This window comes from Myotis nattereri (genome assembly GCF_964212035.1).
Source record: "Myotis nattereri genome assembly, chromosome: 2".
Lineage (NCBI taxonomy): Eukaryota > Metazoa > Chordata > Mammalia > Chiroptera > Vespertilionidae > Myotis > Myotis nattereri.
The window spans coordinates 24,663,952-24,686,958 of NC_138076.1; the positions used below are offsets into that span (position 1 = coordinate 24,663,952).

Genomic DNA, 23,007 nt, shown 5'->3' on the forward strand with positions numbered 1-23,007 from the left:
TGTGCTCTCATTCTTGTTTAATTTCTGTTTTGGTTTCCCTTACCCTTATTATAAAAAGACCATTTTCCTGTAAATCTTCATCCTTAAATGCCTTAATGTAAATAGGGAAGAAGAGTGTGAGAACCACTCCTAGAACATAGTCATACAGTCATGGGTTATTAAAATTTATTACTAGCACAGATAAGCTGGTTGTCAAAACTGCATTGTCTCTCAATGTACTGAACACTAACTCCTCTTCTGCTTTTGATTATCATATGGAATGATATGGCTACTGCTTTTGATTCTGCTTTTTTAGCAAGATTGAAACACTGACTGTAAGTGTCTATAGATCTGCAGATACCCTGAAAACCATCAAATATAGCCTTAATTTACATTTTGAAAAAACAAACACACATTTTCAAGGCAGTTTAGCCCTCCTTTCAACATTTAACATAAAGTATTCAAATGTAAAGGCTGTTGCCTCATCAGTCCCTAGAAGTCTGATATAGTAGAGATGAAGGAAAACCTGCCTTAAAATGACTTATTAGGAATATGGAGAAGAAAAAACTTCATCATCATTGTGAACACAGATCAAAGACTGGGTAAGAAAAATGGATAGGACAAGAGATACTATCTTTTTAAATTTTTCATGTGCTACCATTTTTTTTTCCTGCTTCAGAGTCATTAATAGTTCAGTATATTTCATGGCTGCTGAAAAAAGACACTAATATGTTCAAAGAACCGTGATAGGCTAAAATAAAGCCAATGACAATAATAACTAAATGATAATTTAGGACTTTAGACTTGGTCATATTTATCATTTTAATTCAGAGATTTAAAAGATTCCATAAAATAAAAAAATGTTTTTTTCTGGTCACCAATTTTCATGACTTCTTTTAAAATTTCAATTAGGTGCCTTCTGACTTCCTCTATGGCAGTAAACAGATGATATTCCCAGTGATAAAGGTTTCACATGAAATATAAATGTTTAGTTTCTTTATATTGTGAACAGTGATGCTTTTGTGATCTTATTGTTTATCAAGTTGGAATAAAGAAAATGGAAAATGAAACTATTCCTCCACAAGTGGAAGTTACTTCTGACTGCCTATGTGGGATGCTGTGGTCATGCATGACATGTGGCAACCTTTGTAATAAATAGATGCTCTGAGACTTCGCCACAGACTAAGGGGGGCCAGAGAAGCAGACTGCAAGAATGGCACAGAAAGCATTTCCTATGGAAAGCTCTTGGGGAAATGTTGAAGAATACCATATAGATGAAGATGTGGGCTTTGCCCTACCAAATCCACTGGTAAGAGAGGGTACTTAATTATGGTGAAAACATTTTCTTATTATTATTTACCTGGACAAGCTAATTTCTATTTTAAAAATGTGGGTTAGTAATTGATACTGAAAAAAAAATGGGTAAAGCAGAGTTTTAGCAAATGGTTCTTACTTGACGTTCTTAAAATTTTCAACCTAGAAATTTAGTCTTAGATGTACTACTTATCTTACACAGATACAGAGGGTGATGAGATAAGGACACAGTAGAGGTATTTTGGTTTAATATAATTGTGTTTTCTGACTGCATTTTGAAAAAACACACACAGTAATGACTGATTCATGAGTCAAAGGAATCCCCTTTCTTAGCTGGTATACCTTAAATTCTACAAAGTGTATGTTTACTAGTATACTTTGATTAGGTTTCTGAGATGGAGCATCTAACAAATGTGTTATATTAATATTGTTTATTGTCACTAAGCATAAGAGTCAAAGGAGTCAGAACTACCTTTTAAAAAAAATTTGTTTTGTCTACAAAGACTCATAGATAAAGAGCAGGCAAATAGCTCCGTGTGGGGGTGAGGGGTTTGGGGAGTGAGAATGTTGAGCCAAAAAGGAAAGAGAGAGAGAGAGAGAGAGAGAGAGAGAGAGAGAGAGAGAGAGAGAGAGAGAGAGAGAGAGAACTCATCGACATAGACAACAGTATGGTGATTGAGGGGGTAGAGGGCGATGGGTGGAGGTGAAAGAGGGCATAGAGAGGATAAATGGTGAAGGAAAAACTAAAATAAAAATTTTAAAAAGTTTTGTCTACAAAGTGAAATGCGGGTCATGTTTACCTTTAACAATTACATTTCCCGAATTTGTGTTGCAAAGACTGCCATGAAAACTCTCTTATCATCAATTCAATATTTTTATTGTCAAATATTTATGTAACATTTTAAAGCCAGTTATAAATATTGACTTTTCCATCTTCACAACTATCCTAAAATGTATGTTGTTATTAACCTGATGAGAAATGGAAGCTGTGCATAATTTAAGTAATTATCCAAACTCACAGAGCTAGCAATGGCAGGGATAGGATGTGAGCCTAATCTCTCTGGCTCCAGAGTCCATGATCTGAAAACCATCATACTCTGCTGACTCTCTCTTAAGAGCTAACTAAGCATGCTTCCCTTCCTCAGCCCCACTCTTGGATTTAACAAGACAGTGAGATTCTAGGAGAGTATTTCTAGGAACCAGTTACATGTTGCTACAATAATATATGTCAATATGTCCTGTTTGTGGTGCAAATAGAGTACACGCTCTAGAAAACACCTTTAAATGCAACAAACACATTTTTAGTCAGAGCTTCTAATCTAACTGTACTTGGAAAAAAATATCCCAAAAATTTCTTGTGTAATACAGGCAAATCCAGAGCAAATTCTTTCTCCCAATCCATTCTTTTTTCTTCAGATTATTAAGTTAATTTAAGAATACAAAGTATGGCTTTTAATTTTATTGCTAAAACCATCTAGTTTACTTTATATTTACAAATCGATACTAGTCAGACTTGCTCCCTCCCTTTACAAGCACACACAATTACCAGATTGGCTTATTTCAAGGATGTACTTATCAATGGTACAATTAAAAAGAATCTTTTTCAGAATCTACAAAACCTCATATTTAGTCTCCCTCACCACCCCCACCAACCCCAAAAAGTCCCTCTGTGGGACTTGTGGGACCTAGGCAGGCCTGGCACAAGTGGGTGTCATAGTGTGGTCATCCAGATGGTCGTTCTGCTTTTTGGCCATTCAGTTGATTTGCATATTTTGCTTTATTATTATAAATTTGTCTTCTTGTTTTATATCTCATTTATAATATTAACTTTGTTTTGCAGCTCAAAATTTCAACCATGTTTGTTTGACTTAATTTCTTGATTTGTACTCCATCCCCAGAGGTCAGCATTGGTTACACCAAGGGCATGTCTGGAAGTAGCTTTGAAGAAGAGATAGGATCAAGGCATATGGGGAGTTGTCTGAGGATCTGAAACTCATTTTAGAGTGTTTCCTAGGTCTTTTGTTTCTATGTTTCCCTTAAAATGAGATTATAAATATAAGATTCAAGGAGACACTTCCATTTGGGTTTTATTTGAACTTATTGGGCAAAAAAATAAGCCTATCATGAACCAAAGCAGGATATATATGCCATTTCTTATGTGTCCAGTACTGTGAAAAGTCCTGTAGGAAATATAGAATTAACAGCATGGTAAGACCCTTTCCATCCGGTAGTAAGATGTAAAAAGTGCATGGCTGTTGAAAGAGGGAAACAAACTTTAATCATAATAAGCTATATATACCAAACAAGTTAGTAAACTGCCATGCTTTCCATATTTATGACATTGAGACAACAATGTTTTGGGTCACTACAATAATTAAATGAGAAATTACTGAGTGAAGTGCCTAGTCTACTACTGATCTGATACAATAAAGATCTAATATGCAATGGTCATCACGCCCTCAGACCCTCGTGCCCTTGCACCCTCAGGCCCCCACCCTGGCGCCAGGCCGGGGCACCTGAGGCTGCACGCCCTGCCCTGCTGGGATTGACAGGGGCCGGTTGGGTCTGGGTCTCATGTGATTTCCAGGTGCACATGGGTGGTCGGGGACTTGACTCTGGATCCTGCGGCATCCCAGACTCTGACAGGAGGGAGATTTTCATATAAATTTTACTAATTTTCTTTCATCTCTAGCATTTCTATTATAGAGAAAGGGCAAATAGCAATATTAAAATATTTTCTCTAATTAGTTCCCCTTTAATGTGCACGGATTCCATGCACCAGGCCACTGGTATTGAATAAATCTCATTTTTCTTCTATTTAAAAAAACTTAAAATCTAGCTGAGTAGAAAAAAAATCAGTTATTAAAACATTACTTAAAATGGGAAAAGGTATGTAATACATAGTGTTCATAATTGGGAATATGAGTGTAAACTGCAGTAATCAGGAAGATTTTAGAGGAACTTTGGAGGTGACCTTTGAAAAAGAGGCAAATGAGAGTGCTTGAGAGAAGAGGAGGAATGCAGAGAAGGTGTTGATAAAGCTAAATAGGCAAGTGTCTGTTGGGGCTTCATTGAAAGGAATTGATTTAGAGTCAAGACAGACTATCAATGGAAGAAAAGACTATTTTACAATAATTTCCACTGGTGAAAAAATGTCGTATTTTTTTTTTAAAGGAGGAACTACCTTGCCCTTATGATGCCTGGATTTCCATTGCTAAAAATCTTCCTGTCCTGATTAAGAATGATGAACTACGTGCAGAAGTTGAGAAGGTTTGAGTAGCTATTACATTGGTCATCTTATAATTTAATATTTTTATTTGTTTTTGGAGATATAGTATTATCCATATTGATTTGAGTCAACTTCTTCATTTATTTTCAGTTGCCGATGCTCAGCATCGATGACCTCCAAGGACACAGGTTGCAGCGCCTCGCACATCTGGCCCTGGGGTACATCACCATGGCATATGTGTGGGGCCAAGGTGATCATGTCCGTAAGGTGTGGAGATTTTATATTTCTTTTGCTACATGAAAAATTTACATCCAATTTACATTTTTTCATGATGTAAAAAACATTCAAAAACTATTATAACTGCATTTTGTGAAGCTTGGAAAAATAGAAAAAGAAGTAAAAAATTATTCACTGACTTTGTAATTTCAACTGTGATCATTACTGAATTTTTAGTGTTTTACTAATTATAAAACAGTTGTTCCATTCTGTGCAAATACGTATATTTCTGCTTCTTTCACTTAATTTATATTGTAAGCATTTTTTTTTTTAGTTACTATACTATCGTACTAGCCATCATTTGCAATCACTTTATAATGTTTCATTAAGTTTATGAACTTTATTTATTCAATCTGATATTGAAAAATACTTTCCTTGTTTTTAGTGTTTTACCATTGTAATGTGATTCTATAGTCATTACATTACTTTTGGGAGATATAAAAATTATATAGCTATTCTTAGTTAATGTTAAAATGCTATCTTGCATCTGTCAGCATGGAAGAGAATATTATATATTGGTTTCATTCTACTCTCATCAACTTTGAATTTAAAATAGTATCAGCTTGTATTTTATCTGGCAGCCCTAATTACATGAAACCAATACAGGCTGTAATAATTAACTTTAAATCACAGAAAAAGGGATAAAACAGATTCCAAAAGCACCTTCTTCCATTTAGTTAAAGTTTTTCCTTTTTTGACACATTGCTTATTTTTGCTTTTTCTTTGCATGATTTGTTAAAATATAAAACAATTCATGTACAGTCCACCTAAGCAATGAGACCTCCCCTCATACCTACAAAAGAGGAAAAGTTGCTCGGCATAACCATGGGACACCTTTTACTTCCTGATAATCATGAAACTGCCCTGCCTAGTTTTGTGATGACACAAAAAGTTTAAGATCAGCTCCTTTCCTGCAACCTAGCTTAACATTTAGCTAAGTGCAAGGTCTCACTGGACTTGCTAGAATCTGAGATTAGATAAATACCTAGTCATCCTATCTATTAAAAGACAAACAGGGTAATTAACCATACCTGTGATACGTTTCCCATTGGCTAATCAGGGCGATATGCAAATTAACTGCCAACCAAGATAGCGGCTGGCAGCCACGCAGCTGAAGCGAACAGGAGGCTTGCTTGCTCCAGTGATGGAGGAAGCCAAGGTTCCCTGCCTGCCGTGGTCCGGCTCTGAGCCTGAAAGCAACAGCTCCGAAAGCAACTATGGTTCAATTATAGAAGCTAAACAAACCCCAGATACCTGCTTTCAGCCAGCCGAGGTCTCAGAGCTGAAGCTGCAACAGTGTTTCAATTATAGAAGCCAAACAAACCCCAGATACCTGCTTTCAGCAGCTGAGGCCTCAAGCTGGAGCTGGGCCGCAGAGCTGGAGCTGGCTCTCAGCTCCAGTGACAGCCATAGAAGGTAAATAAATCCCAGAATAAAAAAAAAAAGAAAAAAAGGAGAGGTTGGGAGCTTCAGTCACCCACCAGCCTGAAAACGGCCCTCAGCCCCTCACCCAGACTGGCCAGGCAGCCCAGTGGGGACCCCCACCCTGAAGGGGGTATGACCAGCTTCAAACAGCCATCAGCCCTTCACCCAGGCTGGCCAGGCATCCAAGCAGGACCTCCACCCTGATCCGGGACACCCTTCAGGGCAAACCAGCAGGCCCCCACCCATGCACCAGGCCTCTATCCTATATAGTAAAAGTATAATATGCAAACTGACCCTAACAGCAGAAAGACTGGGAATGACTGGTCACTATGACACACACTGACCACCAGGGGGCAGGCGCTTAATGCAGGAGCTGCCCTCTGGTGGTCAGGGCGCTCTCACATGGGGAGCTCTGCTCAGCTACAAGCCAGGCTGATGGCTGCCAGTACAGTGGTGGTGGTGGGAGCCTCTCCTGCCTCCTCAGCAGCGCTAAGGATATCTGACTGCAGCTTAGTTCTGCTCCCTGCTGGCAAGTGGACATCCCCCGAGGGCTGCCGTGCTGCCAGAGGGATGTCTGATTGCCATCTTAGGCCCAATCCCCCGGGGAGCAGGCCTAAGCCAGCAAGTGGTCATCCCCCGAGGGGTCCCAGACTGCGAGAGGGCACAGGCCAGGCTGAGCCCCCCCACCCCCGCGGCCGAGTGCACAAATTTTTGTGCACCTGGCCTCTAGTTATATATATATATATAAGAAATCTATAATGCAGCATCAATAATACAGCACAACATATTCTAGGTACAGATGTATGAGAGTCCAGAGGAGTTAAACAAGTAGTTGATATTATCATGAAATGCTTCAAGAAAGTGGAATTTGAATTAGTTATTGAAAGATTGGGTAAAGCTTATCCAAAGAGAAGGGGAGCAGAAAAGAAAGCAAGACTAGAAAAAAATGTGTAGACCAAACTGTACATAGCAGAATCAAAAGAAAATAAATTTACTAGGTTGGAGATCAGAATTATAACATAAAACATAGAAATGTATTTTATAATGTATCCAGTTTTGTGTGTCATATTATGTTGACAGAGATATTAGGAGCTGGCAATAAAAAAATACATAAAAAGATTTTAAAAATTTAAGTAAAGAAATTGTAAGAAGGATAAAGTAAATGCACAAAAAATAAGCTACATTAATATAAAGACCATTTTTTGCTGGAGAATTGGCAAGAAATTATCAATTGAGTTTCTTGACAGTTGTCTGAATGTCTACCATAGATTAGGATGTGTTTGAACGTTTCTTTTCTTTTTCCTAAGTCATTTCAAATTACTTATTTGATTAAACGTTTCCCCCTCTGTTCCCTTTTGATCTTTTCTCTAATTCAGAGAGGAACATGATTTATTTCCTTTTGAAATATATGAAAAGCACTTGCCAAACAGAATGTTTCAATTCTCAGTGACACAAGGTCTACAAAGGGAAGCACACATCCAACTGTTCTTTTAATAGTCAATGATTGGATTCTAACATTTTTGTTATTTTGGTTAAATCGTCATTTCCAGATGTGTTAAGCTAATCTGATGCCACTTGAATTACAGCTCCCATGGTTTTTACAGAACTGTGGAGTGGGCTTCATAGTCCTACCATATCTACTACTGAAGTCCCACCGCCCACTGTGCCAGATGGGCCACATATCCCTGTCCTTTAACCTGTTAGATATGCATATTCCAGCCATTGGCTGCTGATGATAGCATGACTGTAATTATTACATGGGGCCATCTCATTATCAACCAAATACAGTGGATAAGAAGTCAGGCAGATGAAAGGTAAAATATCAGCTTATTAACTAATAGTTGGAGAATGTGGCTTGAGTATGTTGCAACCATGGACCTGCTGAGTGTACTTACCCATCAGTCAGGATCACCCCCATGGAGATAGGAGCCTTTTACTGTGTGGCCCAAAACGAGCAGAATTCTGCAAGTAACAGGTTACAGAAAAGAAGAATTGAGGGGGAAAGGAGGCTGAGCTGTAGTTACACTCCCAAACCCAGCACTTACATAAGCTTCTGAGGAAGGGTGTGTGAAAGACCTGAGAAAAGCCAAGAAAATCACTCCAGCTGACATATTTTGCATGGAAACATTAAACAGGTGTAATTCCTCCAACCAACACAGGTAAGCATTCAGGGCCAAGCATTAATGCCACTCTATGGGGAGTTTTTCTAAGAAATCACCCCGTAGAGGGTTTCTGTCGGCCCTGAGCTCTAAGAGCAGCCATCTTCTTACACTTTTAGTATATATCATACCCAAATGCCTTCATTACAAATGACTTTGAACTTCTTTGAGACAATTAATTATCTTTATGTTATGGGTGTATAAAGAGTACCTTGCATAGAGTAGTTGCCAAACTGATATTCATGGGATGGATAAACGAATAACTCACAGGGTCATTAGACAGTCAAGGATACAGCCATTGTTCTCCTTGCTCTCTACCTCTGTTTTTCTCTATGATTAGATTATGACCACACCAGTGCAAATCAAAAACCCAAACTTTTGACAATTAACCAGGACTAAGTTATAAAATGAAGAAGAGAAATTACATTTGTTTGTTTTCAAAGTGCCATTCCATATAATAGCTCATACTTGGCACTCAGGAAGCAGAAGAAAAGGTAAGGCATTTCAAAGTCTACACTAAACATTATGTTTTACTTAGGTGCTGCCACGCAATATTGCTGTCCCTTACTGCAACCTCTCTGAGAAGCTGGGATTGCCTCCCATTCTAGTTTATGCAGACTGTGTCTTGGCAAACTGGAAGAAAAAGGATCCCAGTGGGTATGTAAACAGTGATTATATTAAAAGCGAAAAGAGCACATGCTATTTAGATCAAAAGGGGGTTAGTCATTGGTTTAATTTTTGGCAGTACAGCTTTCTTTTCTGTTTGGGGGTAAGGTTGTTTTGAAGTATCTATAACCACAAATGTATTGCATATATATGAGAGAGAGGTATACAATTAGCATACAATGAAATGCACAAATCCCAAATGTTCAGTTTCATCAGTCTATTATAATCACTTGTGTAACCCTTAAAAAGATACAGAATATTTCTATCACCTCAGGAAATTCCTTCATGGCTATTTCCTTTCAATTCCCTTCTCTAACCCCGGGTAAATATATTCTGATTTGTCATATCAGAAGTTAGTTTTTATTGCATTCTATAGTAATGAGATCATAGAATATGCAGTCTTTGTGTCTAGATTCTCTTGATTAACATGTTTCTGAGATTCTACAAATTTAATTTTTAACCATCAAGTTGAGTTTAAGAGTCAACATCTTCAGCGATAGAAGTGTCAATGTCTGGGTTTCTGTCTGGGTTTCTTAGAGCAGCCTGCTCAGAATTTAGTGTCGGGGTCTGTTACAATAAAGGGATAATGGCTCTGTGTGTATATCTACAAAACAATATTTTACACATGGGAATGGTCCAAAATGAAAGAAATTGATTTAGGAAAGATTTTATTAGTTAAAACTAGTTTGACTATTTATGTGTATTACATATTTAATTTTAATCCTATACAATAAAGAGCTAATATGCTAATGGTTGTGACACCCTCATGCCATAACGACTGTTCAGCAGGAGGCTGCAGTGTTGCTCCAGGAGACAGGCAGAAGCAGGGAGGTGCCCAGAGGAGGCAGGACCATCCTTGTCAGGGAGGGCGGGGGTGAGAGCCCATAGTAACCCCCTCACCAGTCCTTTGCCACCCACCGCTTGCACTCAGAGCGCACTGCCAGGGGATGGAGTGCAGTGTGTGCACTGCCAGGAAGCAACACTCAAAACTCTACAGCAGGTGCGAGGCGTCCATGCTCTCCTCTGGTGCCATGATGGGGCAGTGGGCAGGTGGCGGGGGGCGGGGGGGAGACGTGCACTGGTGGGCAGAGTCTCGCAATTTCACGTGCTGGGTCTCTAGGTTTTTGTTTTCTGTTTTTTAAAAACTATATTTTATTGATTTTTTACAGAGAGGAAGGGAGAAGGATAGAGAGTTAGAAACATCAATGAGAGAGAAACATCAATCAGCTGCCTCTTGCCCCCCACCTACTGGGGATGTGCCCGCAACCAAGGTACATGCCCTTGACCAGAATCGAACCTGGGACCCTTCAGCCTGCAGGCCGACGCTCTATCCACTGAGCCAAACTGGTTAGGGCTAGTTTTTCTTTTTATAAAATCCTAACTTAAGTGTTTTTAATGACTACTTGAAAAATATAAAAATCAGATTTTTTATCTGACTATGTGTTACCTTTAGTAGTACAATTAAATCTAATAACATTGTTTTATAATAGACATTAGTATTAAGTCTAATAGCTATAACTTGAAACCATTTGATTTTTAATTTTTTTTTTCTCTCTTCCAATTGGTCCATTGCTTTATTGCTGCTTTCATAAGGCCCATGACTTATGAGTAAGTATTTGGTTCTTATTTAGTCTTATTTTAGTCTAAGAATTATTTGTTATTTAAAGTGAATATAGGTTTATCAATATATTCCAAATTTATTTTTTAAAGGTCAATTTAATTCAGGCAAAAAGTAATTCAAGTAATTGTTTAAAGAGCAAATAATCCCAGTCCTGAATTGTATCTATGACTGTGGTGTGACTGGCTGTTTGATATTATAGCTATAGATATATATGAAAGTAATACTTGCATATATATAAATGTAATTAATAGGTCTAAATACAAAATGCACATATATCTGTGTACCTATGACTTAATGAACTCAGTGGCCAGAAACATTAAGCTGTTCTTTTTGACCAAATCCTTGCTTTATTTTTATCTATATACTAAGCAAAGGCTAATAGCTTGGGAAATAAGGTAAATGTCATAGGTATAAGCATGCCCTGATGAATGGGGAGGAAAGGAGACATGTGAAAATTATGTAAATTGTTGCATAATGAAGGGAAGAGGTAAGAAGATGAAGTACTGGAAGCTTGAACCAAATAAGAGCGATAAAGGAGGAATCCCTACATTTAGTTATTTAAGCAGAGCCCTCAAAAATAAGTAAGAATTAGCTAAAAGGAAAAAATTAATGAGAGTGTTCATAGTGGAAGATAAAACAAGAGTGAGGATAAAGTAAGTGTATTCCTATATAATAAAAGCCTATATGCTAAGTGTCCAGTCATCCAGTCATCTGTTCAACCAATCAAAGCGTAATATGCTAATGATATGCTAAGTGTTCTACTGCTCACTATAATGTGCACTGACCATCATGGGACAGACAGTCAACCAGTCAACCAGCTGCTATAATGTGGACTGACCACCTGGGGGTAGACTCTCCGACTGGTAGGTTAGCTTGCTGCTGGGGTCAGGCCAATCAGGACTGAACGAGATGGACTGGACATGCCCTGGAGCCCTCCTGCTTCCCTTCCCTGCCCGATTGTGCACCAGTGGAGTCCCTCGGCCTGGCCTGCACCCTCTCGCAATCCGGGACCCTTCGGGGAATTCAGAGAGCTGGTTTCAGCTCAATCCCGCAGGCCAGGCTGAGGGACCACACTGGTGCATGAATTCGTGCACCTTACCTCTAGTAATTTGTATAATTTGTTAACCAGTATCACCCCAATAAATTCAATAAAAATGGAAAAAAACCTTGGGACATTATCAGAACTGAAGGAAAACTGGTGTTAGTGATAGGTGAATGGTGAAAGTAATAGTATGAGAAAGAAATGAAGACAAACTTTTTTAAAAGATTATGTGGATTTTTGGCTATCATAAGAGATTTAAACAGTATCTTAAAGTAAATGGGAAGCTAGATAATGTTTTTAAGTGAGAGGATATTATCAGTCTTATTTTACAGATGAGAATCCTAATGCAGAAACAGAAGGAATATCAATGTTTAAAGTAACAGCTACAGAGTGGTCTGGCTTCAGAGACCATGAATTTAACCACCATGAAACTCATGGATATACAGATTCTGAGACCTGTTTACATCAATTCAAAACTTCAATTAGAAAGAAAATAGGGTCTATTCAGTTATTTGAATTTGTCAGTCAATTCCTTTGTAAGGCATATATAAACCACTGAAAAATTGAATCAGATTCACAGATAAAAGTATGGATATGAATATAGTTATTTAAGCACAAAGACTACTTCTTAAAATTAGACTGCACAGATATCTCTGTAAACCCTGAGGGTGTGTATATGTACATATGAGTATATGTATGTATGTGTGTATGCATATATACATGCATGTGAAAAATTAATGCAATAACATAAATGGTCTTGGAATTTCTAGTTCCAAGTTCTAGAATAGCATTTCAAGTCCCAGCTTAATCTTCAGTTAATGATATGATCTTAGACAATGGACTTAACATTAATATTCCTGACTATATATTGGAGTTAGTAAAACCTGTAATACTTATCTCACATGATTATTTTGAAAATAAAACAAGACAAGTAAGAATGTTTAAAAACTAGAAAGTAGTCAGCAAATTTACCCATATTCTTGCTACATCTTTGACTTTTTGGACTGATTTTTCTTAGGAACATGGACATTCTGTTTTCATTTCCTGGTGGGGATTGCGGTAAAGGATTCTTTCTGATTTCTCTGTTGGTGGAAATAGAAGCTGCTTCTGCAATAAAAGTATGTCAATCACCCTGGAAAATTTGTATCTTAATTCATATAAGCAGCGAAATTACTTAGTAACAACTCTTTTATGTATGCATAAAGTGACTTTATCCTGATTAAACATAATGTTTGATTATTTAATTTGAGATAAAGGATCATCTGGCAGTAACAAATATTTTATTTATTTTTTGTGCACTGTGTAAAATATAAAATGTAGGAGCCTTATCTTTAAAATCAAGTTTGAAATCCCAATAAGAGGAATATTTTCAATGCAATTTACATGGGAACTATACCATTTAGTGACATAAATCTAATGGCTATGACTATTAGAAATAGAAAGATATATGACTCTATAAACTTATCTCTAAATAACAAATTTAGAAAGACAAGACCATGCTTAAGGATATATAAGAAAATTAGTCAACCAATTGGAGAGTAAGTACTCAGCTCAAGAAAGAAGTGCAAAATCCCAAGTTTAATACAGGGATTAAGATTTAGGAGGATTTTATTCCATGCCACTGTTTAATGTTAGAAAATCTTAAGTGTTGTTTTTTTTTTTTTAAAGGTAATTCCAACTATATTCAAGGCAGTACAGAATCAGGACCGAGATACTTTGCAAAAGGCACTGCTTGATATAACTTCTTGCCTGCACAAAGCCCTTGAAGTGTTTCACCAAATTCATGGTAAGTATTTTATGCAATGTGATGTTGTCAGCCTCCTACAAATGTTTCTTACTATAAGATATAGAGTTGTTGACAAAATGGAAACAAAAACACTCTCACTTAGAGAGTGTGCTTTCATTTTATTGTATCTCACTAAATCTTTATATTTTCCAACTAGTAGCTTTCATTATGTTCATAATATAGAGAAGGGAATTTAAATTCAGAGAGATAAGATAAATGACCTAATATTACATAGGTAGTAAATACTGTAGCCAGAATTCCAAGCTGCATCTATTTTTTAAATTTTTTAAAAGTTTTTATTGATTTCAGAGAGAAGAAGGGAGAGGGATAGAGAGATAGAAACATCAATAATGAGAAAGAATCATTGATTGGCTGCCTCCTGTATGCTCCCTACAGGGGGTCGAGCCTGCAACCCGGGCATGTGCCCTGATAGGGAATTGAACAGTGACCTTCTGGTTCATTGGTTGACTCTCAACCACTGAGCCACACTGGCTGGGCTAAACTGCATTTATTTAACTCAAAGAACCATCCTTACCTCTCACTAAAAACCTTGGAGAAAGTTGTCAAGGGTTCAGACTATTTTAAATTCTCAAAGGATTATCTTCTGCTTGATAGGAACTCTATATACAAATTCTGCTTTTTCACAAATTAAGTAAGAAACAACAAAGAAAACCATTGAACTCAAAAGTAATTGCAAAATGACTACAAAACAACAATGACCAAAAAAGTATGTAAGCATACTTTGCAGAAGAAAATCTGTGCTACTGGGAGGCCTTAACAAATATGTGATTGTGTCACTGGGATTTGAGTTACTGCTGAGTGGTCCTTGGTAAGAAGACTGACTCTCAAATCGGAGACATTAACTGCCCTGGCTGGTTTGGCTCAGTGGATAGAGCAGTGATGGCGAACATTTTGAGCTCGAAGTGTCAGCATTTTGAAAAACCTTAACTCTGGTGCCGTGTCACATATAGAAATTTTTTGATATTTGCAACCAAGGTAAAACAAAGACTTATATTTTTGATATTTATTTTATATATTTAAATGCCATTTAACAAAGAAAAATCAAACAAAAAAATGAATTTGTGTGTCACCTCTGACACGCATGTCATAGGTTTGCCATCACTGGGATAGAGTGTCAACCTATGAACTGAAGTGTCCCAGGTTCAATTCCAGTCAAGGGCACATGCCTGGATTGCAGGTTTGATCCCCAGTCTGGGATGTCCAGGAAGCAGCCTATCAATGATTCTTTCTCATCACTGATGTTTCTATCTCTTTCCCTCTTCCTGCCTCTCTGAAATCAATAAAAAAATATTTTTTAAAAAATCAGAGACATTAGCAAGCTTTGTGTATGTGTATGGGAGGGGGGAGGGTAGGGATGTGGTCCATAGGACTGTTGGGATTTTTGTTTCTGTTTTTCTTTTTGCTGAGATCTGTTTGTTTCTTTATGGAAGTAATTTATCTATTGTGTTAGTAAGCACATGAAGTAGCCTTAAAGAAATGCTGACTGTTTAATTGGTCTGAGGGTGAGTGGTAGGTGGATCCAGGCTTTTGTACACAAGCTGTGTGCTAGCCCTGTGGTAGAACCCATTCAGGAGGCACAAGAAAAGAGTGGAGCTCACCTGGGAGAGGGTAAGTGAGTGAGAGGTTGTCCTCAGGGCCTTCCTCTACAAACACTGACATGCCTTTCCTGCAGCCTTTACTGAAATCTTCTGCCAGGTGTTTAAAATATCTTAATTTACCTTTTAGAACTCTGATGCTACTTAACTAAACACACTCTATCTTTTTACAGAATATGTGGACCCAGACCTGTTTTTCAATGTTCTTCGCATCTACTTGTCTGGGTAGGTAGCTTTATGCTTGAATTTTTTTCTTACATAATCAACACAAAGAATACATAAGTCCCCATTGATGGTTACCACTCTCCATTGTGTTTAGAAAACATCTTTTTTAATATCCTAAAATATGTGTTGTAGACAAAGAATAGACTATTCCCTCTGTTAATACTTGGCTAGGTGTATGCTGGAGTATGGGCAGAAAAGCTAGTCATTTTAAAGAGAGAGGAATGATCTTTGCTAGTGCAAAGGTAGGTTCCATTCATAGAATACTCAGGCCAAATTTGTTCAAAGCCATGTTACTTATTGTTCTCACACATGCACATGGGTGGGAAGGGAAATATGAAAGAAGAAGATTGAAATCTATCCGGTGTCACCTTCCATTCTCCTTTATTGAAAGATTTCATATCTGAAAATTTGGCAGTTAATCCTAACAATGATTTTCTTTCCTTCCTGACCTAGCTGGAAAGGCAATGCCAAGATGCCAGAGGGGCTACTGTATGAAGGCTTCTGGGACACCCCAAAAATGTTCGCTGGGGGTAGCGCAGCCCAAAGCAGCATCTTTCAGTGCTTTGATGTTCTGTTGGGCATCCAGCATAGTTCTGATGAAGGTGAGTAGAAAACGATAAATAATAATCATCTGTTATATTAATAAAATAGTTTTTTAATATCTGAAAAATTACCTTCTCAGCAGCGTCTGACCTGAGCTTATCTGGTACTCTTAGGAGAATCAGTAAAGTAGAGCTTGTGTTGCCATCATCCCATTTCACAGAGGAAGAAGCAGAAAGTTAAAGAGGATAAGTAACTGGCTCCCTGTTAACCAGCTAGAAAGTACTGAACCCAAAATTCAAACCCAACTTTATCATCCTCTTGATCTTAACATTTAAATATATGTTTATAAAGCTTGATTGACTATGATAAAACCTATATGACAGGTTCTAAAATGTACAGTCAGATTCAGAAAGAGAAAGTCACCTGCAAATGAGATAGGACTGTGAGTAGAAATTGGGGAGGTGGAGTCTTCAGTGATAAGAAGAGGATTAACACTGCTCTTATTCAGCCATCCTGCTGCCCCAGCAATCCAGGGGCAATGCAACCCACGTTAGAAGATAAGTCACATTCATTATGCTCCTAAGAGCTTAAAAAAAGGACTTCTTTTCTCTTTTCTCCTAATCTTATATTTAATAGGTCTAGGTGAAAATATGTTTTTTTTTCTTAGTTCATTCACTTATTTAAAACTATCCTTTAAACTTTCTTGGACTTGGTTTCATAATCTGTCAAGTACAAATTTTATATGTCATTGACTTCTTCAAGGGATCAAATAGAGTAGGAAAGTGAGAAAGGAAGCACAAACAAAAATCAATATTATGAAAGAATGAGTTTGGCTCATCAGGCTTTCAAAATTAAGCATATTTTATAATAACTGCCATTATTAGTAAGAAGACTAACAGCTTTCTAGCAGGATGGTTATAAACTCATTGTCTTATGCCACACCGTTGGCCTGTCATCTTCCACCCACTGTGACCTCCCTCTGCCCTTCCTCCTTGGATTGTGGAAAGCTTCAGTTTCTCTACTAACTCATCTTTCATTTGTTCCTTCAGCATCATCTACTGAATTCCTCCAGGAAATGCGAACATATATGCCACCAGCTCACCAGAAATTTCTTCACTCATTAGAGTCAAAACCTTCAGTTCGCGAGTTTGTGCTTTCAGAAGGGGATGATAGCCTACAGGCAATTTATAATGAGTGTGTGGATGCTATGGTCTCCCTGAGAAATTACCATTTGCAAATAGTAGCTAAGTATATTGTGATTCCTGCAAGGCAGTCCAAAAATACTCAACCATCTGAAGAGCCATCAGAATCAGAAAATAAAGGAACAGGGGGCACTGATGTCATGAAATTTCTAAAGTCTGTAAGAGATACAACAAAGTCTGCCCTGTTGAAGGAAATTTAATCTAACCCAAGCAAGGGTACGTTTTGTCAAGACAAAGAATGTCTCTATGTATTACTACTACTCATTATATCAGACCCACAGATCAATATGTAGACACTTCTTAATACTACATTATAAATGATTTCAAAATAGTTTTTCTGATGCCTATGAATTCCTTACAAAAAAATAATAAAAAGAAATTATATTAGAAGTGTTATGATCTATATGATTAGAATGTAATAATCAAAAATTATGGATAATAGAATGTGGGAGCGTACCTGTAGATGCCCAGCAAACTGCTGGTTCCGGGTGCGTGGCCCCTGTGACCCCTGAATGTCCCTCTCAGGTATGTTGGCAGTTGCTGGGGAAATGGAACCAACTATGGTCGCGGGTAGTCTGGGAAACGGGGCAAGCTTATAATAGTCTAGGAAACGGGGCAAGTTAATATTAGTAGTCGGGGCAACAGGGCGAGTTGATATTAATAACTAGGGCAACGGGGCAAGTTGATATTAATAGCTAGGGCAACGGGGCAAGTTGATATTAATAGCTAGGGCAACGGGGCAAGTTGATTAATAATACCTTGGTAACGGGGCAAAAATTGATTAATGATGTTTTATGTAATTCACTTGTTTTAGTAACTGCACTTAGCAACAATGATTGATTGTATAACTTTGGAGGAAATAAATAGGTTGGAACGGCGACCAAAAGGTGCCGTTGGCCATTCACCTGCATCTTTGTGTTGGCGTCTTATTTTCCTTTCCACAATAAAATGTCTAAAAGTTGATTTATTCATAACTACAATTAAATATTGCTCCAAATGAGACCTATTCCACACTGCTACCCATCAAACAGGGCAGAGATTCTTGTACTTTCCATTTAGTAATATTTCAACTTTTCATAATTACCTGTTTACTCATCTATAGTCTTATTACAATATAAGCTTCATGATACAAGGGACACTCTTGTTTACAAGATCCATGCATCTCTAGTTCTTAATAGATATGAAACAGATATATTCGATGAATATTTAAAACATTGAGTGAATATGTGAATAAATCAATATGTGCTAACAAGAAGAAACATTTGGAATTTTTCCTAGGAGGTCAGAGTTACCAGGCACTCACACTCTGGCATGGAGTTATTTAATAATGGAATATGAGAAAGTTAGGGCTGGAGAGAGACTCAAAAATCATATGAGCCGAACTTGTTTTATTTTATTATTTTTTTAGGGTTTTTTAAAAAATTAAATCTTTATTGTTCAGATTATTACATTTGTTCCTCTTTTTTCCCCCCATAACTCCCCTCCTCCCAGTTCCCGCCCCACCCTCCGCCCTCACTCCCCACCCACTGTCCTCATCCATAGGTGCACAATTTTTGTCCAGTCTCTTCCCGCATCTCCCACACCCGCCCCCCCCCCCCCCCCCCAAGAATAGTCTTAAAGATGACAAAGTTGAGGCTCAGAAAAGTGAAGTAACTTACTTAGGGTCACAATCAGTTATAAATAAGAGAGTAACTTAATTTTTTTGATAACTCTCCTTTTTCATGTGGAGTAAACTAGGTTAGAGAAGAAGCAAATTTTGGAAGGGAGAGGGGGAGGAAATGACTTAGTAGGATCTCATGAGGTAGTAGATGGTTAGCCAGATATTGGGTATTCTGTTAAATATGAAAAGAGGAAAAAGTCAAGATTGTACAGGTTCAAGATTTACACATACTTTCAATTTATAGTCTGCCCAGCTCTGAGGAGATGGGTTGAGTATACCCAAGTAAATTTGATGAAGGAAATGGCATCAGATATTTCTAAAGTCAAACATACAAAAATTTTCTTAACATTCTTTCTCAAATACACCCTAACCCAAGGAAATCAAGTGGAATCTTCCTGCTTGCAGCAAAATTTCACTTGATCCCCTAGAAAATACACCAAGTGTCAATGGTATATGGTACACATTTCCTTCTTTATTTTCCAATCAATATTTCTGCAATGAGCACATACAAGTTTATAATAAAAAGTATGTGTGCTTTTATATATACATACAAAATACATATGTGAGTGTAAGTTTTAAGTGATACCAGAAAGATCACCATGTCTTAGAGTTTGGCGCTGTTCCAAAGCACTTAAACTGAAAGTCAGGAGACCGAGACCTCGGGTCCATGTTGGACATCCATCGTGTTCATGACCTTAGGCAACACGTTATATTTCTGTAAAATGATTATAAAAATACTTCCCCTGCCTCATTTGCAAGGTAACTGTGTGGACAGAATGAAATATAGTACTAAATTGATGGAAACTACAAAGTAGTACTAGACTCTAAGTAAGTAAATTGCTAAGGATAATTTATTGGCCCTAAGTCAAGATTTTTTTTTTCTGTCCTTTTTCCACTCTGATTATGTCACAGGGCTACACATCAAGAGTTTCTCCTCAGAGCTGGTTTTACCTAGTTAGCATTGAATCACCTTGACACACAGAGCATCTTTGGTCCCCTCAGCAAGACCCTGAATTATATCTTTTCCTTTAGAAAATCACATCCATCTGATGTGGGTAGAGGAAGGGGGATGCAAGGATCATTGTCACTGACACTGCACTAATGCTATGTAGGTCATGAAAAGACTGAAACCCCACTTCAAGTTCTCCACAGAAAGCAAACACACTTGTTCTCTTCTAACTGTCCAAATAAGAGTGGGTGAGACGCTTGGCTTCTCGTCACCCCAGCGATGAAGGAAGCCAAGCCTCCCACAAGCCCTGGCCAGCCACCGAGGGCCAGCCTCTGAGCGATGGCCAAGGAGCCGGCCAGAGTGGGCGGGAGGTGGCTCTGGCCTGGAGTGAAGGCAGAAGGCGCTCTGGCCTGGAGCAAAGGTGGGAGGTGGCAGCCAGAGTGGAGGCCAGGGTCCCGGGTGCCTGAGGGAAGCCAGTGCTGGCAGCCAGAGGAAACAAGACCTATTCTTCATGAATCTTCGTCCATCGGGCCTCTAATAAATTAATAATGATTTATAATAATAAAAGCATAATATGCTAATTCGACCGGATGTCCTTCGGAAGAAGCTGTGGCTGCAAGGGATGCCTGGGTCCCAACTGCCAGAAGGAAGCTGGTGCCAGCAGCCAGGGGAAGGAAGGCCTACTCTTGCACAAATTTCGTGCATTGGGCTGCTAGTAGTTAATAATTACTTAATTTTTCTCTGTACCTCTTACTATTCTAAAACTTTCATATATACATCAATTCACTTAATCTTTTCAATGAGCCTATAAGTACTAGTTAATTTTAAGGAAATTGAGATCTGATGGAGTTCAATAGCTTTCAAAAGCTGCACAGCTAGTATATGGCAAAGTAAAAGATTAAACCCAAGTAATCTGACTCTGGAATATGTCAAACAGCTACACAGTACAACCTTTCCTGAAGGAAAAAATTTCCTCACAAGTGAATTCTTCTCCTTTTTAATACTTGGCTGCTTGGGCACCCCCGCCAAATTTCCAACTCCTGCATGACTTTTTATTGTGTTGTAGTAGCAAGAGAGTAGTGGAGGTGGGGTGGTAAAAAGACCTATGTTTGTTCCCATTACTTTTGTGTGAGGCAACCAGCCCAAGCTTTTACTTTTCTAATTTTATTTTTTTAATTGAATTTATTGGGGTGAATTGTTTAATGAAATTATATAGGTTTGGGGGTATAATTCTGTAATATATCATCTGTATATTGTATTGTGTATTTAGCACCCTCCAAGTTAAGTTCCCTTTCATCATAATTTATCCCCCTTTACCCTGTCCTACTGCCCCTCACCATCCTTTTCCTCAGGTAATTAATATACTGTTGTCTGTCTATGAGGATTTTTTTTAATTTTTATTTTTACTTAATCCCTTCACCTTTTTCACCAGACCCCCAATCCTCGCACCCCTCTGACAGCTGTCAGTCTGTTCTCTGTATCTATGAGTCTGTTTCCATTTTCTTTGTTAGTTTATTTTGTTCACTAGATTCCGTACATAAGTGAAGTTATGTGGTAATCGTCTTTCTTTGACTGGCTTATTTTCACTTAGAATAATACTCTCCAGGGTCATCCATTCCGTCAGGAAGAGTAAAATGTTCTTCTTTTTTATGGCTGAGTAGTATTCCATTGTGTAAATGTACCACAACTTTTGTATCTACTAATTAACTGATGAACTCATGGGCTGCTTCCAAATCTATGCACCCCTATGTTTATGGCAGCACTATTTACAACAGCCCAAGCTCTTCAAAATGGGAACTCAGAGGCATAATCTTGACCTTTAAAATGGCCCAAAGATATTTTGAAGGCTGTGCTTTTGCCAGAAGAGCTGTAGCCATGCAAGATGAGCCTGATGGAAGCTAAGCCTGATGGGAGCTGAACTTGATGGGAACAGAGCTAGTGCTTGGAATATGGTAACTTGCATGGGATAGAAGATGGGAAATTTAAAAGTTTAAAATCTCCTCAATAAAATATCATTTGCTGATGTCTACAGAGCTGGTTTGGAAGTTACTGTCAAAATAAGAGATAAGAAAGTTTCAATACTATAGAATGTCCAACAAGAGGTGAAAATGCATTGCCAATTGGAATATCCTTCTACTTTGGAGCTTTATAACTATTTTGAAGACAAGAGTTATGTGAATCTAGTATTAGAAATGTACCATAATAGGAAAAGAAACAGATAGCTAAACAACAGAATGAAAGCCTTCTCAAAAAGCAAAGCTTAAAGTTTCATTCACCAGATTATCACAAGAATGTTGTATCTTTATTTTCATAATATATATTATGCGAGGAACTCACCTCCTACTTATGTATAAGGTGAACATTAAGATTGTTAATTTTGGGTTAGCAACTCAATTGAAAATACTACATAAAATAGCACTGTACTTTATATGGAACTCCTAGTTCCACTTTTCCCAGAAATTGCAACTCAAAGTGCACATGGACTTAGGTACTGTTAGGTCTATGGGCTGTATGCTTCATATATTACTTATTGTGAGTCCACCTTTTGACACTGACATAATAAAAACACATTAAATAGAGGGGTATTTGTACATTTTGAAATGCTAACCATTTTTCCCAAATAAAGCAGAATGTGTGGAGCCACCATTGGGTTATCAGAAATGTACAGTGGGAACCATTATATCTCCTTTAATTGTTCACAGGCTAAAATCCATCAGATTGATAACCAAAAGGTCAGAGGTTAACATACTTCATTCAGAGGAGGTGTGTACAAAGTTTTTAAAAGAGTTATTCATATATCTAGTGATTAAAATGTGATTACTATTTTTTATTCAAATGATAGAAAAGATTTTACCTTGTTGATCAGCAGTGCTCACCTACTGGCAACATCAATGCCATTTACCAGAAAAGTATTAGAAGAAATCAAACTGTACTTCCCAGTTTGCTCAGCTGGTAAGATATAAGTCTCTAAAAAAATCATCTATTTTACAGGATACTGTAAATGCATCTTGATGGAAAATTATCCTGGTATTGATTTCAAAGTTTGGTTTTATGATGGGGCAAAAATACCCCCAAAGAGAAGATTTAAGTCAGATGAATGAAAAAATTGTGAAATTTTATAACTTCATAGGAGAAAGTAAAGTTAATAGCTTAAAAAAAGACATAAAGATATGTTTGATCCATGCTAACAAGAGTCATTTCATTTGCTTAGCACTGGAATCTATATTTGGAAGAGAGGAAAAAATTATGTCCACACAAAAACCTGTGTCAGATGTTTACTGCAACTTTATTGATAGTTGACAAAATTTGGAACCA

At 37.7% G+C, this 23,007-nt stretch overlaps 1 protein-coding gene across 1 annotated transcript; it reads left to right on the forward strand.

Annotated features, from left to right (window-relative positions):
• Positions 1-1,192: 1,192 nt before the first annotated feature.
• IDO1 (indoleamine 2,3-dioxygenase 1) lies at positions 1,193-17,442 on the forward strand (the record flags this gene model as incomplete). Its single annotated transcript, XM_081084692.1, has 10 exons — positions 1,193-1,288; positions 4,468-4,563; positions 4,673-4,789; positions 8,921-9,039; positions 10,642-10,656; positions 12,730-12,829; positions 13,380-13,497; positions 15,287-15,338; positions 15,792-15,940; positions 16,931-17,442. The coding sequence occupies 10 exons, from the start codon at positions 1,193-1,195 to the stop codon at positions 17,281-17,283; spliced, it is 1,215 nt and encodes a 404-aa protein (XP_080940818.1). The 3' UTR covers positions 17,284-17,442.
• Between the last annotated feature and the right edge of the window lie 5,565 nt (positions 17,443-23,007).